Consider the following 18,956-nt stretch of genomic DNA (forward strand, 5'->3'; position numbering starts at 1 on the left):
CTCAAAAGATCGTCTAGCCCAACCCCCCTGCCAGAGCGGGATCACCTACAGTAGATCACACAGGAACGCATCCAGGGGGGTTTGAATGTCTCCAAAGGAGACTCCACAACCTCCCTGGGCAGCCTGTGCCAGGTACACCCACAGCGTACCCAGTGAATTAGTCTACAGCCAAATATGTTTTTAACTGAGCTCAGTTTTATAAAAAGTGGTAAAATGCATTGGCATACCCTGGTTCATTGAGACTACAGTCATCAACGTGAGTATACAAAGTTGTCCAGTTCTGTCCATCCTTAGAAACCTGGAAAACCCAATTTCTGAGAGCAGATCGTCCATAACCTCGAGCATGGCGTAAGGTGTAAGCTGATGGTATAACCCACAGGCCAAGATCTATGGCAAACCAAGCATTCTTATCATCGTTAGTGTGACAGTTGAGAGCTGAACTGTCACGGCTTAGGATGTCTTCTAAACGGCCATAAGGCAGATTTCTTCCTTCTGAGGAGGTAACCACTACTAACCCATAGGCTGCTGGATTTACCCACTCATATGCAGTTCTATATTAAAAAGAGAAATGTACTATTCAATTATTACTTACATTAAAAAACAAAAACAGCTATCAGCAATACATAACACTTACTGCAAACTACATATTACAGCTCAGTTTATTACAAACCAAATTATTAATATAATTTTAAAACATTAAAGAACTTAAAGTGATGCTTGGAACATCTCTAATTACAGTCATTTAAAGAAAAAAAAAATCTCCGAGAAAACCCACACCCCCAAACCAAAAGCACCAAAAAATCACAATCATTCCCCTCCCCTCCCCCCAAAATCCAGTAACAAAACCAAACCAAGTCCAACAAAAACAAAGACTCAAACTTCCCTATCATTTCACTTCTTCGGTAAGCTTACAAATGAGTTCTCAGCACTTCAGAGACTTAAATGTAAGCAGATCAACAGTAAAAGCAAAGATACCTCCCACTCCTAAAAATAAACTGTAACAGATTTAATTTCATTATTAATTCCCTCTCCCCACAGCGCCCCATGGTTCACAGTTTGTGTCTGACTTCAAACTATTTAGCTTTGTAAAAACTCACTTAGCATTTGTCCCAATCCAGTAAATAATCCCATTTTCATCAAAATCATGTTGATGCCTGAACACAAATGTTTGGCCTTCACGTAGTTTTCGTACAAAAACGAACGAAGCTCTATCAAAGTCGTACCACTGCTTTGCTACCTACACGGGAACAAAAAGAGACCAAGACTGAGAGATGCAGAACACAACCGCTCCCTGCGCTCGCTGTGCGTGGCAGCTTCCTCACCATTTTCAGGAGATACTGTTCTAGAGATTCAACAGTTGCCAGCGGCTCCATCTTCAGCATTCGACCTGTTCGATCGATTAAAGACGTCTCCCCCGAGGCACGTTCCAAACGAAACCTCAAGCGCCTTGTTAATATCTGCAAGAGCGGCTAAATGTTAATAAAGACTTTTCCATTTAAGCTTTGTAATTTTAAGGAAAGCAACAGATTTCACCACAACAGTCAGTGGCATATCAAGCATTTTTGTTGCACAACTTCATCACTATACTCTGATTAAACGCTTTGAGAAGTAATTCCCTAACACTTTTTTTCAATTAACCAAACAATTCTTTAATATGACAGTCAATGTATAATCCAATTACACATCCAAGCTAATATTTTCTCACTTTTCATGTGTTTTCATGGGTTTTACTTCCAAATCTCATAGACTAGCAACTACAATAACATAAAACCTGAAAATGCTTTGTCAAAATATAAAAGAGCAGCAGTGTTTTTGCAACTTCCTGCAACTATTTCCTAATAATTTAACATAAAACCACAAATATTCACACTTCACTGCCACCTTGCAAAATCCTGAAGCGTGCTTTCAAACAGAAAAAAAAAAATTCAGACTCCACATAAACTGGAAAAAACAAGTAATATTTTCAGCCAAACTGCAGCTTCCCTTTACCAGAAGCTGCTGACCCTGCAGGTGTCTTGTATTACCAAATGAACACACAGCTCTAGAACGGATTCTTTTAATGATTATAGCACATCCCTCATCAGCACAAATAAACATGTCTTATAACTGCCTTCAACTAAACGCTTGTTCAAGTACTAACAATACCTACTAGGGGACATATTCCTCATATGAAAAGAAGAGAGGAAATAGATGCCAAAAGGTTTGTTCTTTACCTAATTTTATCTGCTTTTACAAGAACATGTTTCATAGAGAGTTAAGGTGAAATTCCCACGTAGCACCGTGTATCGCTCAGTATGACACACAGTTATCAGTGCACATTTACCTGAAGGTTATACGTAGATCCTGGTGTATCATACAGGTGGAGAGGCAGACGTTCGATCGATTCTAACACTGCTATCAATTTCCGAATTAACGCAACCGCTGGACGACTGTGAAAATGAACAGTTCCCATGTTACCACACGACAAAGAGAAAAATACTACACTATCTCAGAGAACAGTATGCAGCTGTAGTAAATACATTTCTACTGATATTATCTGTTCTAACCACATGGTTACAGCACAGTAAGAAAAAGATTAACCTGTAGAGTGATGAACAAAAGTCACCTTTTTGTCAATAGATGTACATCCAGTATAGTTGACTTCTACAGACAGGTAATTCATTAATATTTGCAATTGGTAACTCAATAGCAGACGCTGTCTTTCACAGACCTATTTTCTATTCCAGAGAATAACACATTGAAATGGAAAGAAGAGTTCCCTTGTCTTTAAATTATTTTACATACACCATACCACTTTACAGATGCAAAGGTTTTTTCAGTTTGGTTTTGTCCTTACCTTTCATCATCTTCGTTTTCACTGAATGCTGTTTTGAAAACATTTATTCTCTCTACCAGTTGACTACAGTCCTGTTTCACATCTAAATCAACACTCTAAGAGAAAAAGAAACACATAATACATTACTTCTAATACAAAAATATATTAGTTCTCTATAGTGGCAAAAACATCTGATTCCCTGCTTAACATCTGTACGTGAAAAGCCAAATTGTATCAGTCATTAGATCTGACCAGTGTTGATCTAAAGATTTTTAATGGCTTATTTGATCTAAATTCCTGTATTACGATAGCACATATTCAATGGGCAGATCACTAAGTGGGGCAAGTTTGACTGATTTTCATCAAGATGGGAGAAAGGCATATTTATAATAGATGTTTTTTGAAGTAAGGCACATGCCTACATTACGTTTTTTTCTTACGAAGTTTTTACTCAAAGACATATGATCCATAAACTCACATTATTTAAAACTGTAAGCAACGATTGAACTAAGCCACTACTGCACATTTCATACGGAGAAATAGTATTCTCATCCTTCAATAGTACAATTAAGTTCTCCAGAGCAGTCTTCATTAAATCTCTCCAAGTATTTTCTCCCTCAATACACTGGAAAACAAAAAAACAAATCACGGTAAAACAAGTTAACGGCTTTTCCACTTGCTTCGTTTGAAAAAATAATGTTGCGGTGAAGGACATAAGTAGGAATTACATGCATCAAACCCCCCCACATTTCAGAGAGACATACTGCAACTTTTCTTTACATCATGTCAGATTAGTCTGAACATTATTACGTGATTTCCACCGACATCACACATTACAAATTACAAGAGGTACACTCACTTGTCTGTTTGTATGAAGCTCCCACGCAGACTCTAACTGTGTTGCTATGTTTCTCAGTGTTACAACTACTCCCCGAGGCATGCTTTCAACAGCTTTAAAATGATCATCATATAAATCTCTTGCCATCGTGCGTACCTACAAATGCATTTTGCTAATTAGAAGTCGTACCTTACTGTAATGAGACTACTATTATTCGCCAAGATTCTAGAAACTTGGTCACCGTTCTTCAAGAAGTCCAGGACGGACACAAAGAAATAGGGAAGAACCGAAGCCTGCCATACATCATGGAAGGCAAAGGTTGTGAAAGGATCAAAGTGCAGGAGAAATAAATGGAAATGTACACATTCTCAAGGAAACTTCGAGGAACTAAGCTCACTGTCATATATTGGATTACAGCACAAAAACAGGAGAAAAGGCAGGACTCTCAATCTGTAACTCTCTTTCTTTAGAGCTGTATCACAGATCTGGTAATCCTTTTAGTGCAAGATTAAGGCAGGTTTATACGGTTTCCGAATGCTCTCTTCACAATTCCTTAAGCCAATCAACACAAAAAGTCCTTACGTGACCTTACACTAAGAACTACTTTTTCGATGAAGTACAGATCACACAAAATACAGATTTGATAACATTCCTATTAAGCAACATTTAGCTTATAAAAAATTTCCTCCAAAGTATTTCCTTTTCATTATCATCACACATTCCACACTTCACAAGCTTCAGAGCTACAGCGTAGTCTCTGTTATCAAAGAGAGCTGCCTGCCTTTTATCATTCCACCTATCCTCACTCACATGGTATTTTAATCTAATTTAGTGTCACATTTCCTCAGATCTAAGTGTCCTCACGTGCTGCAGATTTCTGATACAGAACTTATCAGCCGCACTGTTAAAACAGCAAGAGATCAAGACCGAAGACTAGCTTGAGCCCTTGGCATCAGCTGGCCACAGAACATTCTGACATTTTGTGTTTTTGTAAAAGCTTAATGCTTGATTTCTCAGTTCCTCTTTCCCACCCCCTCCCCCAGTCTGAGAAAAGAAAGAAGAATTTTAGAAAAGTTTAAAATGAGGACATTTACATATTTTGCTTCACTACCACAACTCTTAAAACAGAGAGGGCTCCCTTCCATCTCCTCATCATGACACTTAGTCTAAAATTTGTATCTGAACGCAGCGACCTGAAAAAAGCTGTGCCTCTGACACAATTGTACTGATCGTAACATCTTCACCTTTTGGATTAAAAATTAAAAAAATAAGTACAGAGTTATACAAATAGAGCTCAGGAGGAGTGGATTTCTCTACATTTTTCAAAGAAAACTTTTCCTCTCTACAAGAGCGGAGAGTTTACTAAGAGTGTTGGATAACCAGCACCTGCAGAAGTGCTTTGTTCCAAGTTTTCCCTTTCAAGATCAGCATAAAATTGCGTCTAGTTGAAATCAGGGAGACTTCAATCCTGTAAGAGGAAACAACTACCCCATAAGCACGCTATTAAATAACCAAGCTCAACTAAATTCCAAGTATAAAATTCGCAGATGCTCACCAACCTTTTGCTTTGTCTTCTCCAGTTTAGATTTCAGTTTTCTCCCTCTTTTGCCGGTCCAGCCAGTGACAAACTCCGACCCTGCAGAATATTTTCAGAGATGTCACAATTTCTCACAGGTATGAAAAGCAACAAACAGAAAAACTACCTCGCATGCCTTTGCCCCTACCTGCACGTAACACGTACCTACATACTTACCCAAAGAGGTTTCGGCTGTAAATGAATGTTTCGTTCCTCTGTTAGATTCAAACACAAAGCCTGGCAGATCTTCTTTCAGTATCGTAGCTTGCTGCCCATCAGAATTGTGAATCGCAATTTCTCCCTCTTTTAAGCAGGTGAGTGACCAGTTTCCCACGGTGAGCTTAGCTGGCCCCGGTGCCGATAAAATTGGCTGGCTCGCGGTGGATGGTTTTACTTGGCTTCGAGCTCTTTGCAACTTCTCAAGGAACTCACTCCTACTTTCTATTTAAGAAGAAACAAACGTGTGGGTTTTTCCCTTCCAACAATCAATTCCATAATAATATCTCTCAAACAATTTATTAATTTTTTTTGCAAGAGCAAAACAACTGAGTACATTCAATGCAAAATTAAGTTTGAAATTAAGGGTCTTGAAAGTATTCTAAATTTCTTCCCAGTACTGTATTTCTGTACTTCACCAGTGATTTATTCCACAATCACATCAAAGTGGATAATGCAACTCTTCATGAGCAGTGCTATTGACAGATGTATTAATTAATCTTTACAATTATAATAGGAAGACCAAAGAAATTCATAACAAACTTCTAGTCTTGCAAAAGTAATTTCTCTTATATGGCTGGCACGAACTAGTCTCAAAAGTGAGTTTTTAGAAATAGAAAATTAAATGAACCCTCCAACAGGAAAACAGCAATCAACTTCACAGCTTAAAGCACTTGGAGAAAAGATGCTGAAGCTACATAAAAAAACAAAACCAAAGAAAAATAAAAATGCACAAACCTTTACAGAGTCTGACAATCAACGCATACTAAAAGTTTGGGCTGAGATTGTAACACTTTAATCTGAGCAAATAGCTACTAAGACCAAAAAAAATTTTTATAAGTTATACTAAAATTTTTATTCATCTCCTTTGTAGAACCTCTAGAATTATCTCAGAGAAAGTAGGAAAGCCACAATTACTCTCCCTATTATAGTGACACGCTAATTCAAATTATAATGCAGATGTTCCTATTCCTCGTTTATTAATTACAAAAATTTTAAGGACCTCTATATCTCTCAGAAGAACACGGAATTAAAAAAAAGCATCCAATGGCACCACTAAGATCTAATATTCATACAGAAATATTTAACGGATGACAAACAGGATCATATCCTACCGTTAGGATATGTAGGTTATCTAGCCTGAAATTATTCCAAACAACTCAGTTTAAATATTTTGATGCTGTAGTAAACAAAAGACTGCACACAACACCTGAACTGTTAGCATAATTCCAGAGAATCTGATAAGTAAAAATGCAATAACCTCATTACATCTCAGCTTGGAAGTTAACAAGTAGGGAAGTTAACAAATATCTTCATCTTTCAGCATACTGATTTGATAAATACAACTTTTGTAATCCATTCAACTGTAAAATTGCTGTTTTCCTTTTGCTTCGATGACTTGCGCTCTAGTATGCGCTCAAAGCCTAACATTCTTTACCTTAAAATTCATAGCATCCAGAGGGAAGGTTTATAAGAAGAATTTTGAAATTTCATATGCGAAATTAAAATTCTGTTAATGAAATCTTTCCAAATTTCCACTTAAATTGTGATAATTATACGCGGCTGGGAATAGTTTTGGGTTGCCTTAAACAAAATTTTGAGACTCACTTAAAGCTTCAGAATTACCATTAAATTTCAATTTTTGCATTGAACATTTATTATTCCTTAAAATTCAAACGAAACTAGTATTAAGCTGATGTGGAGAGGGGTGAGTACAGACCTTCCAAAAAAGTTCATAGTGTAGGTATTTCCCCCTCCCACCCCGACTTTCACCATGCGATACATACTAACAAGCTCCACTACTCAATCCTCCATACTCTTGCCAGTGGTGAAGTTACTGAAAAGTATCCCATGAGATTAGCCAGCAATGATTCAGGAGAGCAGAACATATAGTACAGTTCAGGACTTAAAGATACTATTCTGAGCCTATACAGGGCTGTAGTAATTTTAGTTGACAAATACTAGTTTCTTATCTCTTAGGTAAGGCTGCTGCACATGCTTAGAGCTCACGGTTAAGGTTCAGGCAAACGACACCGCAATGCCAGCACTCTTAGTAGATCTCCATTGGACAAAAAGTTGCAAGAAGCCTCTTCTAATCCTTGTTTAGCTCTAATGCTAGGCATCTTCTTAAAAACTTGGGATTTATTCAATCTTTTTAAAAGACTGATAGGAAGAAACATATCTTCTTCAGTTCTCAGTCTGACTCTTTTTAAGTTTTCTTCATCTGAGCTGTCTTCACTCATCTGATACAGAAACAGTAACGTCTCATCTTCACACTCACATCACTTGCAAGGGAGACAGCAAAATTGACAGCCAGTGGCTATAAGGATTTAAGAAATTAACCTTGTGGATCTTAAAACTATACTGTATGATAAACACACAAACTGTTTACCTTTTAAGGCATTAGCCTTGTTAAAAAGAATGCATTGACGCATTTTCTGAATAGAAAAAAAATTAATCTAGAAGTGGTTTCCAGCCGTGTTATAACCCAGAAACACACAAATGCCATTTTGTCTTTATGTCCTAAAATTAATAGATCAAGTCATTAGCAATTCCTTTCTATCCTGAATCATAATATGTTCTGTTATTTCACTCCATGGCTTGTTGAAAACACAAATACTGCAATGCGTTTTTTTCTGCAGGTTCATAGACGCATGAACTGTTGCAAAGAAGACGAAACAATAAAAGAGGGTTGTTTCTGCATCCAGAACAAGTCGTGTATTCTGTACAGAAAATTAAAACCACCTGTGCATTGCCAGTGTATAAGGTCTGTTCCCTTATCCTCTCTCCAACAAACAATTAAGACACTGTAATTTGTTTCCCAATCTTGATGAGAAACTTTCCATTACTTTGTCTTCAAACACATGCAGTTTCATTCTGCTAGCTAGAAGCAAACAACAAATCACCATTTCAACCTGCTTGTCCTGGGACGGCCACTACAAAGTGCTTTTAATGACTGGGGTGAAAAAATTAAGTATGCATGGAGAAGTATCAAAACAAAACAAAGTTAATACACTTTCACTGGCAAGATGTTTACTTAACACAATTCACCAAGGAAGTCAAGTTATGGTCACATGCTCTCAGATAAAAAGCATCACAATTAACTGACCACCTTCCACCTGTTTACATCCTTTACTATTTAGTAAGCCAATTCCTGCAAAACAAAACAGCTCCAATCAAATTATATAAACAAATAAAACCATCTCAAAACGTCACTTGGACTTGAATTGTAAAGAAACTACCTGAGCTATCAGATCCTCCTTCAGGGCTTCCACTGGAATACATTGTGGCCAGTTTTCCATCCAAGATAAATCTGAACCATCCGTTACTACCGTTAGATAGCTCCAGGGCTGCAGCATCGCTCCAGATATACAGGCAGTCCCTTCCCCTGATGATTGACCAGTCTCTCCAGTGATATGGTTTGCCTTGTTGCAGTTCTTTAGCATCCTCCTGTGGTTCATCCTCCTGTAATAAAATTGTAATTAAAAAAAACAACAAACAAAAACACAAAATCCACAAACACCCCACCTGTTAAAAAAAAAAACCAAAACCAAACCACCACCACAACAAACCATCCAAAAAAATAACACAAAACATACATACATTTTAAAAAGGCTTGAGAAAAAAAGGATTACTCAAAGTACAGGAACTATACTATTTCTGTCAGTAAAATATACTTTTAAAGTATTCTTTAACAGAGTAACATACTTTTAAGAGGTTTCATTTTGGGTACAGATTCATCTGCTGAACACTAACAACAGCCTACTGCTCAGGACATCCACCTCTGTTGAAAAGTTTCGTTGCAAGAAAAGAATTACAAAACGCTTAGGGCTGAAAGGGACCTCTGGAGGCCAGCTCGTCCAAACCCCTGCTCACGCAGGGACACCTACAGCCAGTCACTAAGGACCACGGACAGACAGTTTTCTAGTATCTAAAAAGTAAAAAAACCAAACCAAAACAAAACAGTCAACCCCCCCGCCAAATCCAAACCCCACAGTAAAACAAGCTTAACTACACACTTCAGGCTTAACTATAAATCTTAACAGAATGTATATAACAGAAGCAGCCTGTTACCCATTCCGTTAATGAGAGGTCAGTAACATGACTGTTGGAAGCTGGTAAATAACTTCAATAGGCACTTAAGGCTTTTGTTACGCAAAAAATTATTTTCCTTCTTATATTTTTAATACATTGCATAACAATGTTTAAAATATCTGCAATTATTTAATGCATGTACACTGAAAGTGATGAACTTTGTTCAGAAAGGATTCATTTCATTCATCATTTTCAAAACACTAGACAAAAGTGTCAATTAACTTGACCACAAGTAAATATGGACAGAAAAACTCAGATAAGAGAAAATGAAGTTACAGAAAATATCAATGAAAACAATTAAAACAAGTGGCATACAATAAGCATTAATTTAATAACTTACCTACCTATCTTGCCGTGGACATTTTTGTAACACGGAGAACTGCTGATTTTACAAAAACAAATAAAGCTACCAATTCTGCACTTACCTTCTCAGGTTTAGACTCCTCTTCATTTTCGTCATCAGATGACGGCCCCGCCAAAGTTGACACTTTACTAATTACACCAAGTCTAGCCAGTTGGTCTAGAAAAAGATCACCACCTTTATCCACCAGATCCCTTATGATCTGCAAGGCTAGCAAATGGCCATCATCATCATCCTGTAATACATTGGGAGGGAAAGAAAATAATAAGAGATCTCTTTACTTAACAATATCTTTACATGCTGAATTTCACATGTGGTCACAGACAGATGCTATAAACACGTCAAGGTTAGTTATTAACAAGCACATGGAATCAATGAGCATAATCCACTTTTTGCACTGGTTTCACAAAAAGGACAAAATCTTCTTTCTTCCTACCTCTTGATCAAGAACTGTAGCTGTTATCTCAACCAGTATCGTGGGCAGATTGTGGCCAGCATCAGAGTCACAAACCTCTTTCAGTAGTGCCTCAGAACAAAAATGTATCATTTTTCTAATGAGAGCAAGACTTGCTTTCCTTTAAAAGAGATGATAGCGAAAAAAAAAAATTAAGTCTTACGAAGATAAAGCAAGCAGTAATCAAAACAATAAAAAGGATGAAGATAAACCAGCTTTTGTCATTTACGCATGCTTTCAAAACAAGAAGCTTTTTACATGAGATGCAGTTAAAGAGTCCCAGATTATCTCTAAGAATCATTTACCCACTGATTTTTGATTCTACAGCACTGAGTCTAATGTATTTTTCTCTGCTCTACCCCTCTCTAGTAAGCCTATTTTACATTTTGTCTGTATCTAGTCTTAGTGATGGCAATTCAGGTCTGCACACTTCACCTTCCTCACAGGTACCCAGCCCTCTGTTTGTCACATCCGTCCTGTGTTTTGGTGAGATCGCTAAAAAGTCTAAAACTACTATTAGATCATGCAGCTTTCCATATTAAGTACCACAATAAATCTGGAAGCCAATCACTTATGTACAGTTAATACTGAATTTTTAGTTGACCTACTTTTAAAAACATGATTCACCTGATTCATAAAGAAAACATTAAAATACAGAGCCAACTCCTCCTTTCCACAATCTGCAACAACAGTTAATTATGCACAGATTGTTAACACAGTTTTTATTTTCTTCATTATAAATGACCTAGTTTAAGCTTCCTATCATCAGTTCACGCAGAGTCTCTCTCCAAAGTCCCTTTTTATCTTCCATTTTCACCTCTCAAAGTATCTATAACACTGGAAACACGAATAAAAGATTAAACAAATGTTACATTTGTAGTGTAAGAGGCTGAGGTTACAATCAGACGCAATTTATCACAACCATTACGCTACCCGCAGTACTCCTTTAAGTAGTAAATTAGATTACATTCCTTTAATTCTCTTCCCAAGAGGCATCTTCTCCAGTTAACACTTAAGCTGTTTAGAATTCGTCCAAAAGGTTCTAATATAGCTTTTTCCAGTCTTTTCCATTTTCCATTGAATGTACCTTGATACCACTTCATTAGTTTTCCTCTCCTAAATTAGTACTTTCATTACAGCAGCTACAAACAGCTGTGACCAAATACACAGTATACACAGTCTAGATAAGGCACTATTCTAATAGTACCTACTAATTCTTTCATCATGCTGCTACCGTCAAAAGTACGTTTCTCTCTCCCACTTCTGACTAACCATATTTTCTTCAAGACATCATTTCCCCAAAAAGGAAGTATTTTGCAGTAAAAATCAGACTTGCAACGCTTTTCAAACTACCCCTTCTATTCAAACAGAAGTATGTTGAAGTGTCACTAGCATTACTTAAACTTTCAGATATTATAATCTTTAATAAGAAAAATAATCCACCTTGGCTATTTTAAAAAGAGTATATTCAGAATTTCCAAATACGCAGGCAACTTGTCTATCATGATCATATTACCTTATTGAAGGCAACATAGTTTGTTGAAAAGTTTGTGCAAACACGGGCAATAATCTTTTCAAGTATATGGGTGCCATTTCTGGATCTCCTTTGGGTTCATTACATTCTTCCTCATCCTTGTTTGCATCTTTCTTTTTCTTCTCGTCTCCTTTGTTAACAGGACACATCCAGTCACCTGGAAAATATTTTTTCCCCATAACGTTCAATGGCAAAAACCAACCAACCAAAAAAACCCTTGAAAAAAATGTAAGGGTTTACTTTACTAACATCTAAACACTTGAACCGGAATATGCATTCCTAAAAATATAAAGTCCACGTGTGCAGGACTTCTCAAAGAAAATTACTTGATAATAAGTACCACCAAAGACCACTCACAGGAGCAGCTCCAAGTCCTTAAAGTGAACTAAATATGAACGCTCCAGCGCTACAGCCTCATGAACAGGTCAAGTGCAGTTCCCACACAGAACGAAAGGATCCCAGCTACCACGGCTGACATCCCCTGAGCCCAACGGCAAAATCCCCATCTAGCCCCATGCCACAGCTGGAGAGCGAGACTGCTGCTGCTCAGTCAGCATGTTCTTCTAAGAACACCTAAAATATTAAGGGGTTTATACATAGTTTGCAGGTTAAGAAAAGTTGGTCACGAGGTATTTATTTTTTTAAATGAATCTTAATACAGTAAAACGCTAAGAATGGAATTACTTAACACATACACAAGCACTTTTACTAGTAAGGTTACGGAACTAAAAACTGCACTCACCTGGAGATTGAAGAATAGCTACTACTTCACTGTGCCCTCTTTCGCGAGCTTTGTCTAAAGGAGTTTTCCCATCTTCATCTCTCAAATCAGGGTTTGCACCATGTCGTAAGAGAGTCTGAGAAAAAATATTTTTAAGAAAGGAAAAAAAAAAAAAAGCATTAAGGTTCCTCCTTGCAAAACAGTAAATGTCATTTTTGCACAACTTTTCTACACTCTTCTCACGCTTCTAATCAAAGTTAGAACATGACGTGATTTTCTAACCTGTAGCTAATATAAAACTACTTTTACTTGTATCGCTTCCCTACCATAACGAAAAATTTGTATTTTGATAAAAGATTGTGAAGAACGTGTAAATATTTGACCGTGCACATGAAACATCCTGTATCCAAGACCTTTTGCACTGAACAAGGCAGAAGGTCAGCGTGCAAGGCTTTTAAGTGTCAGTTTAAATCATACCTTTGCTACCTGAGGTCTTCCAAAACAGGCTGCATAATGTAATGAAGATGACCTCTGACCTCTGTTGACATCAGCACCCCTTTCACAGAGAAATTCTACCTGTTAAACAAGAAAAAGGAAACTAGTTTTTTCCATCTCTTCTTTACATAAATAACCTAAGTTTTTAAGATTCTGTAAAACTAACTTACCATTTCCTGAGTTCCGAAAGCCGAGGCCCAGTTTAAAAGAGTTTGTCCTACATCATCCATAAAATTTACTTCAAAAGCTGAAAGATAGATTTAAATAAAATAGTTAAAGCTCTCAGACTTATGAATTAAACCTCATCAGTGTTCTTTAAAGAGCAGGACAGAAAAAAAAAATTAAGCATCCTCAGTAATTTAGGATTAGTAATTAGTAATTTACATTTTAACAAAAAAAGTAGCATAGAGATTATTACTACCAAGATCTATTTAACAAAATACCGAAAAATATTTTCAAAGTACAACCTAAACACTTGCTCTGAGATCACGATTATAAAAATAAAAAGATAAAGTATCTCATTTTTTGCTTACCTCCTGTGTCAATTGCATCTATTAGTGCATCAGTATCCTTACTGCGGATGCAGTCTATCAGCTGCCGATGAGAACGTTCCCCAGAACTATCCAGCCTTCGCAATCCTGGGATTCTGCCTGTAGAGCCAGCACTGGATTTTGGCAGGGCTTTTCTCCCTTCGAACAGTAGCACCAAAAGAAGATCTACTAACCGCATGGTATCCAGTACACATCTCTCATCACCCTGCAACGCACTTTCTATAGAATCTGGAAGTTCAGATCTTAGGAGATCCTGGAAATAATTAAAAGTCTGAACAATAAAAAATATACAGGGCTTTAGAAAATACTATTAGAATTGGGTTTCATTTCCATATGAAGCGTTTCCTTTTTTCCCCTCTTTACAAAAAACCTATGAATATGTGTGTACATATTTACACATAAGCGTAAAATCTACAAAATAGCAGCATACATCTTGCATACATTGAAGTACAAGAAGGGAGGAACCCTATGAGAACAAAAAGCTGTAGTGTAAAAGGATTTCTTACGTGTGTTACTACTGGAGAGCCTCTACACAGGGTTGACAACAGGCTTACAATAGTTGACACCTGGTTACTTAATTTAGAGTCTGCAGCTGTAGATGGTGCTCCAGTGCTACTCCGACCAGGTTTGCAAGCTGACGATGGTCCTGATGCTGTCCCACCAGCAGCTGCCATGCGAGAGAGCAACTCCTCAGTTAATCCGTGCTTAGCTAACGGGGCTGGGTCAACTCCACGCCGTGTGAATCTGTCAGCTAGTGAAGCAAAGCATCTCAGAGCTCCGTCTGAAACCTGAGAGTAGGGCACGAGAAATGATGAAAAATCCGTTACACAAGGCGAGAAAATGCAAAGGGGATATTCACAGGAATACAGGACAGAGGAAGCTGGTTTCCCCAGGTTCCCTTCAAAATCAACGGACAGAGGAGACAGGCTTTTTAAGCCAGAAAATAGGAGTCAGGACCCAACACTGCTGTGAACTGCTCACTGAAAGACTGTATTGTTCTTGGGTTTTCCTCTCTCCTTTCTCTCTGTCGATGATACACAGAAATCAAGGAAAATATTTTGCTTTGTCTGAAGTTCAGCACTGCAAGCATCTCCTAAACTATATGAGCAAAATCCCAAATCAATCTGGAAAAACATGTTTAATAATCGAATTGCCAAATAGATGTTGGAAGCACATGTTAAAAACTTTTTAGTTATAGACGTTGTTCTTACAGGAAATATCTATTTATAATCCCCACTAGCAACTATCCGTTCTGACAACACGGTTTGAAAAAACCAGTAACAACCCACGGCCTAGTATTGAAAAATGGAATGCTTAGCCTTATGGTTGTTGTGATGTTAGAAACTGTTAAAGCAGCTTTCTAATAATAAAATTGAAAAGAAAAAAAACAACACAGAAAACACAAAACACCAAGGAAAGGCACTAGGCGGTTTTACTTCCTAACTTTCACACATTTATTGAATTTCAGATTTTTTCCTCAAAGAACAATGAAACCAAAAATTTCTTTGCAGTTTTATCTTCTATATTTATAGAATATAAAATATTCTAACATGTTATAATATGACATTTATAATTAATGTTATGCTAATACATATATAGGACAAATTGGGAAACCCTTAGATAACCCAGACTGCCCACTGTGCACCAGACCCAGGGATATGCAAGTATTTTTGTGACAATAAAATGCAAACTCCCAAATTTAGGTTTGTCACTAAAGAGAAAAAAAAAAAACCAACACAGTGACACTGTGGAAACAAGGCTTACTGATGATCCTCTTAATCTAGCAAAGAATGCTGCCAGCCAACTGTCCAGGAAAGGATCCAGCTCCTCTTCATGGCAGTGTTGAAAAGAAAGGGATGTGTTGCATTTAACATCTCTCTCATCTATACGCTCAAAGTGTCCTCATCTTACCGGCCAGGAGGTTTGCAAAGGTGAGCTGCTTTGGGCACATTTGCTTTTGTAGACGTGCAGTAGCAAATCAGATTGGTATCAAGAAATAATAAAAACCCAAACAAACAAAACCCCCCACCAAACCCAATAATACTTCCTCTTTACCAAACTCTAAATTGCTACAGTTCTTACTCCCTTAAATGTCATCAACTTCTAGTACAGCCCATTTTCAAAATGACTGTCACCTATCACACACCCAAGGGCTTCAAGACAGTTACTTTTCAACACACGGAGCAAGATTAGAGTATTAGCCAGACTTCATGTATTTAAAATCATAAATCTTCATTAAGTCTGCACGGACTTGAAAAACAAAGTTTCTCCTCAATAAATGCAAAGCATGCTAAACTTCTAGCATGGTCCCTGCATGCCAAGTACTCCAATTTATCAGTAGTCTTTCGCAAGGGATTTTTTTTCTTTAACTTTTAAATATTCACTACTTGTCCTCTGGCATTTTGCTGCAGTTCTTTTGACAGCACAACGGATAAACAATTCTGCCAGTCTTTATGTAATCTGTGTATACTTTATGGATTTTTACCAGAACAGCTCTGTCAGAAATACACAAGAAAGATTCAGCTTATTTTGCACCTCCATTAGTGGCACCAGTTTACAAAGCAAAGAGTTCCATGGAAGGTATTTACAGTTTTTCCCAGAAACTGCAAGTTCAGTAGAAAGGTTAAAAAACCTCACGAATTTATAGATAAGCTGTTCTTGGGGTCACATTCATCCGATCTGAACTCTTCCCTCGAGTGATGTTACTAACTGGCAGCCTACAAAAAAGGTGACTAAATCCAACCGTGGAAAAGGATGAGAGACAGACACACACATCAAAATTTTACAAAGGAAGTTACTGAGCAAATCTGTAATACTTCTCAACATCCAATGTAAAGCCTGAGGCTTGTTTCACACAAAACATGTTTCTCAAGGATACCAGTATGGATTTACCTAGTATCACCTGCGTTACTCCAGTCTTAAGCACAATTACCTTAAAGCTTAACCGCTAAATGATTAACTTACTTGAACTCTCATACAGATCTCCAACAGCCCCAGCAATTGCTATTTTCAAACATACGATAAATTGGAAAACAGATAAAAACACTCTAGACTTATGGATTTCAGGATTAGCTTCGCCTAAGATGATCAGTGCATTAATAAAGTTATGTAATGTCTAAAAAACACGGTAGCTTGTTCTAAAATGGCTAGTGCAACAGTCCCCTGCCAACTGGCTCTTCCAAAAAGATCTAAAAAAAAATCTAAATAAAAAAACTCCCTCAGCTCACGGGCAAAAGGATTTAGTCTTCCAAATATGACATGCTTAATAAACCAGACTGGAGGAGTCACGGTCTAGAGAAAGGAACGAGGACAGAGGTGCAAGCAAAACGGGAACAGTGAACAGTACGGTCAAGAAGCCTGGGCAGGGCACAGCAAGAATTTGGCTAAATGGATATTGCAAGGCATTAGTATGACATACACAAAATACTCTACTGGTAGGAAGGTTAATTCCTCTAGGATTGATTTTTTTACATTTTACAAGTACTACTTCATCTCAAGTTAATAAAACCGCAATAAAGAAGTGGTGCTGAATCTACAGTAGTACCATGTAAAGTGGCTTCCAGTGTAATACTTTAGCATTGATTGTGGATGTGTTTATTGCTTCTCTCAGTTTAGAAAAAGAAAAAAACAACTAATTTTTGCCTCTTATTTATACTCAATTTAACAGTGACTGAGGTGCAGACACAAAACAATTACTTTAGGAATTATTTCGAAACGTACAGAAAAGAAGTTACAAGATATTTTTCAATAAAGTTTTCAGAGGTAAAGTTAAGATGCCATTCACATCCCTGGGCTTGAAGTCAAACACTAAGCAGTACTTTCATCCTTGTCAGCACAAACAAAGAAAACTGTAATATCCAAATATAACACCTACTATGTAAATATGAAGATGCGGAGCTTTATAAAAATATCTAGTTATTTGTTTGTTAAACAGAACAGAGGTTGAATTCACAGCACATTAAGCCAAATATTACATTACCTGATGGTCTTCATGTTTTAATAAACTAGAAAGGGATTCCACACAGATCTCTAACGAAGAATCCTGAGGCTCCATTTTGCCACAGAGTCTGGATACTACAGCCATAGCTGAATGTAAAGTGTCTTTATGAACAAGGTGTCCACTGTCACGAATGAATGTCAGGACACAATTTAACCCTCCAGCTTCAAACACAGCTCCTGACTCACGGGTACAGATTAATTCCAACACCTACAACAAAATGAAATTTAATTAACTAGATTTCTTGAAAAATACAGAAGTGAATACGAGAACATCCCCCAACAGCATTGTCTTAACAGATGTTCATGAGAGACAGCTAGATCACAGTATTTTTCCTGGGAGAATTAGATCTTTGGATAAAACGACATGGAGAGCTCTGACCTTTGCAAGAGCACTGTCACTTCAGTACTCCAGTGACGTACTTTTGAGTAGACCAGAACTAGTAAATCAGAAATACGTGCACAAAGTCCGTTGCCACGGTAAGCAGGGACTCGAACTCTATACTGTCACGTGGCCATGAATTATGCTTTAAACAAGAGACTTCAAGGGTGAAAATTTCACAAGAGTGCAGAGGAGCTGTATCTAGTGCTACTGAAGAGACGGCACAAAATTTTTTTATGGCAGGTAATTTATCTGTATCTGAAGCAATTCTTCATTCTCTTTTTAGCGTAAAATTAGCCCTTGCATTCTAGTCACGTAACATAAATAGGAAAATCTCCTTCTAATTTTTTGAGTTTTCTTCCTACATTTTTTAAAAGGAATCTCAGCTTTCAAGAGCACAAAGCTGACAGTAAAGATAAGCAGCACTGCTGGTATGTATGCTTTTAGTACACTCTATGGTTTTGCTTCACATTTTAAAAAAATAAATAGGATTAGAATATGAGAAAGCTCTTCAGAAACAGCAAACTTTCCAGCTCCTGTAAAAAAAGAAGGTTCTTCAGCACACATACCTTCACACACTGCTCTGCCAAATCTCTGCTCGTTCTGTTGTTAAGTTCAACAACTACTAAACGATTACAAAGTGCCTTGATAGCTCCATCCACTCCCACAATCCTACGGGTGCATTCAGCTGATACGTCCAGATAATACGTTATGGCACGCGCTGTTACTTCCAACACGTTGTCTGGAGCACTTTCATCAAGGAAAATTTTGCACAGTGCTGGTAGAAATGTTCGAGGAGGGCATCTGCAAAAAAACCCAAACACAACACATTACTAAGTTGTGCATGTTTCTCTGCATTAAGTAATTTCCTACACTTTCACATTAACAGATTAATGCTTTTCCTGCTGCCGCTTGCTTGATC

General features: G+C 37.4%; 1 protein-coding gene across 1 annotated transcript in view; it reads right to left on the bottom strand.

Moving 5' to 3' along the window:
- The window catches only part of HECTD1 (HECT domain containing E3 ubiquitin protein ligase 1), a 59,280-nt gene that overhangs the window by 23,757 nt on the left and 16,567 nt on the right, over nucleotides 1-18,956 (bottom strand). The window contains exons 2-21 of the mRNA XM_009878926.1: nucleotides 18,604-18,838; nucleotides 17,636-17,863; nucleotides 14,163-14,444; nucleotides 13,639-13,909; nucleotides 13,276-13,352; nucleotides 13,088-13,186; nucleotides 12,632-12,746; nucleotides 11,872-12,046; nucleotides 10,338-10,476; nucleotides 9,966-10,136; nucleotides 8,688-8,910; nucleotides 5,407-5,670; nucleotides 5,213-5,289; nucleotides 3,675-3,809; nucleotides 3,294-3,440; nucleotides 2,837-2,931; nucleotides 2,324-2,429; nucleotides 1,323-1,457; nucleotides 1,098-1,237; nucleotides 228-551 (exon numbers count right to left, since the gene is read on the bottom strand). Coding sequence (XP_009877228.1) covers nucleotides 228-551; nucleotides 1,098-1,237; nucleotides 1,323-1,457; nucleotides 2,324-2,429; nucleotides 2,837-2,931; nucleotides 3,294-3,440; nucleotides 3,675-3,809; nucleotides 5,213-5,289; nucleotides 5,407-5,670; nucleotides 8,688-8,910; nucleotides 9,966-10,136; nucleotides 10,338-10,476; nucleotides 11,872-12,046; nucleotides 12,632-12,746; nucleotides 13,088-13,186; nucleotides 13,276-13,352; nucleotides 13,639-13,909; nucleotides 14,163-14,444; nucleotides 17,636-17,863; nucleotides 18,604-18,838 — 3,438 coding nt within the window. The remainder of the gene's footprint in view (nucleotides 1-227; nucleotides 552-1,097; nucleotides 1,238-1,322; nucleotides 1,458-2,323; nucleotides 2,430-2,836; nucleotides 2,932-3,293; nucleotides 3,441-3,674; nucleotides 3,810-5,212; nucleotides 5,290-5,406; nucleotides 5,671-8,687; nucleotides 8,911-9,965; nucleotides 10,137-10,337; nucleotides 10,477-11,871; nucleotides 12,047-12,631; nucleotides 12,747-13,087; nucleotides 13,187-13,275; nucleotides 13,353-13,638; nucleotides 13,910-14,162; nucleotides 14,445-17,635; nucleotides 17,864-18,603; nucleotides 18,839-18,956) is intronic.

The sequence above is a fragment of the Apaloderma vittatum genome, unplaced genomic scaffold, assembly GCF_000703405.1.
Source record: "Apaloderma vittatum isolate BGI_N311 unplaced genomic scaffold, ASM70340v1 scaffold13111, whole genome shotgun sequence".
In the NCBI taxonomy this organism is placed as follows: domain Eukaryota; kingdom Metazoa; phylum Chordata; class Aves; order Trogoniformes; family Trogonidae; genus Apaloderma; species Apaloderma vittatum.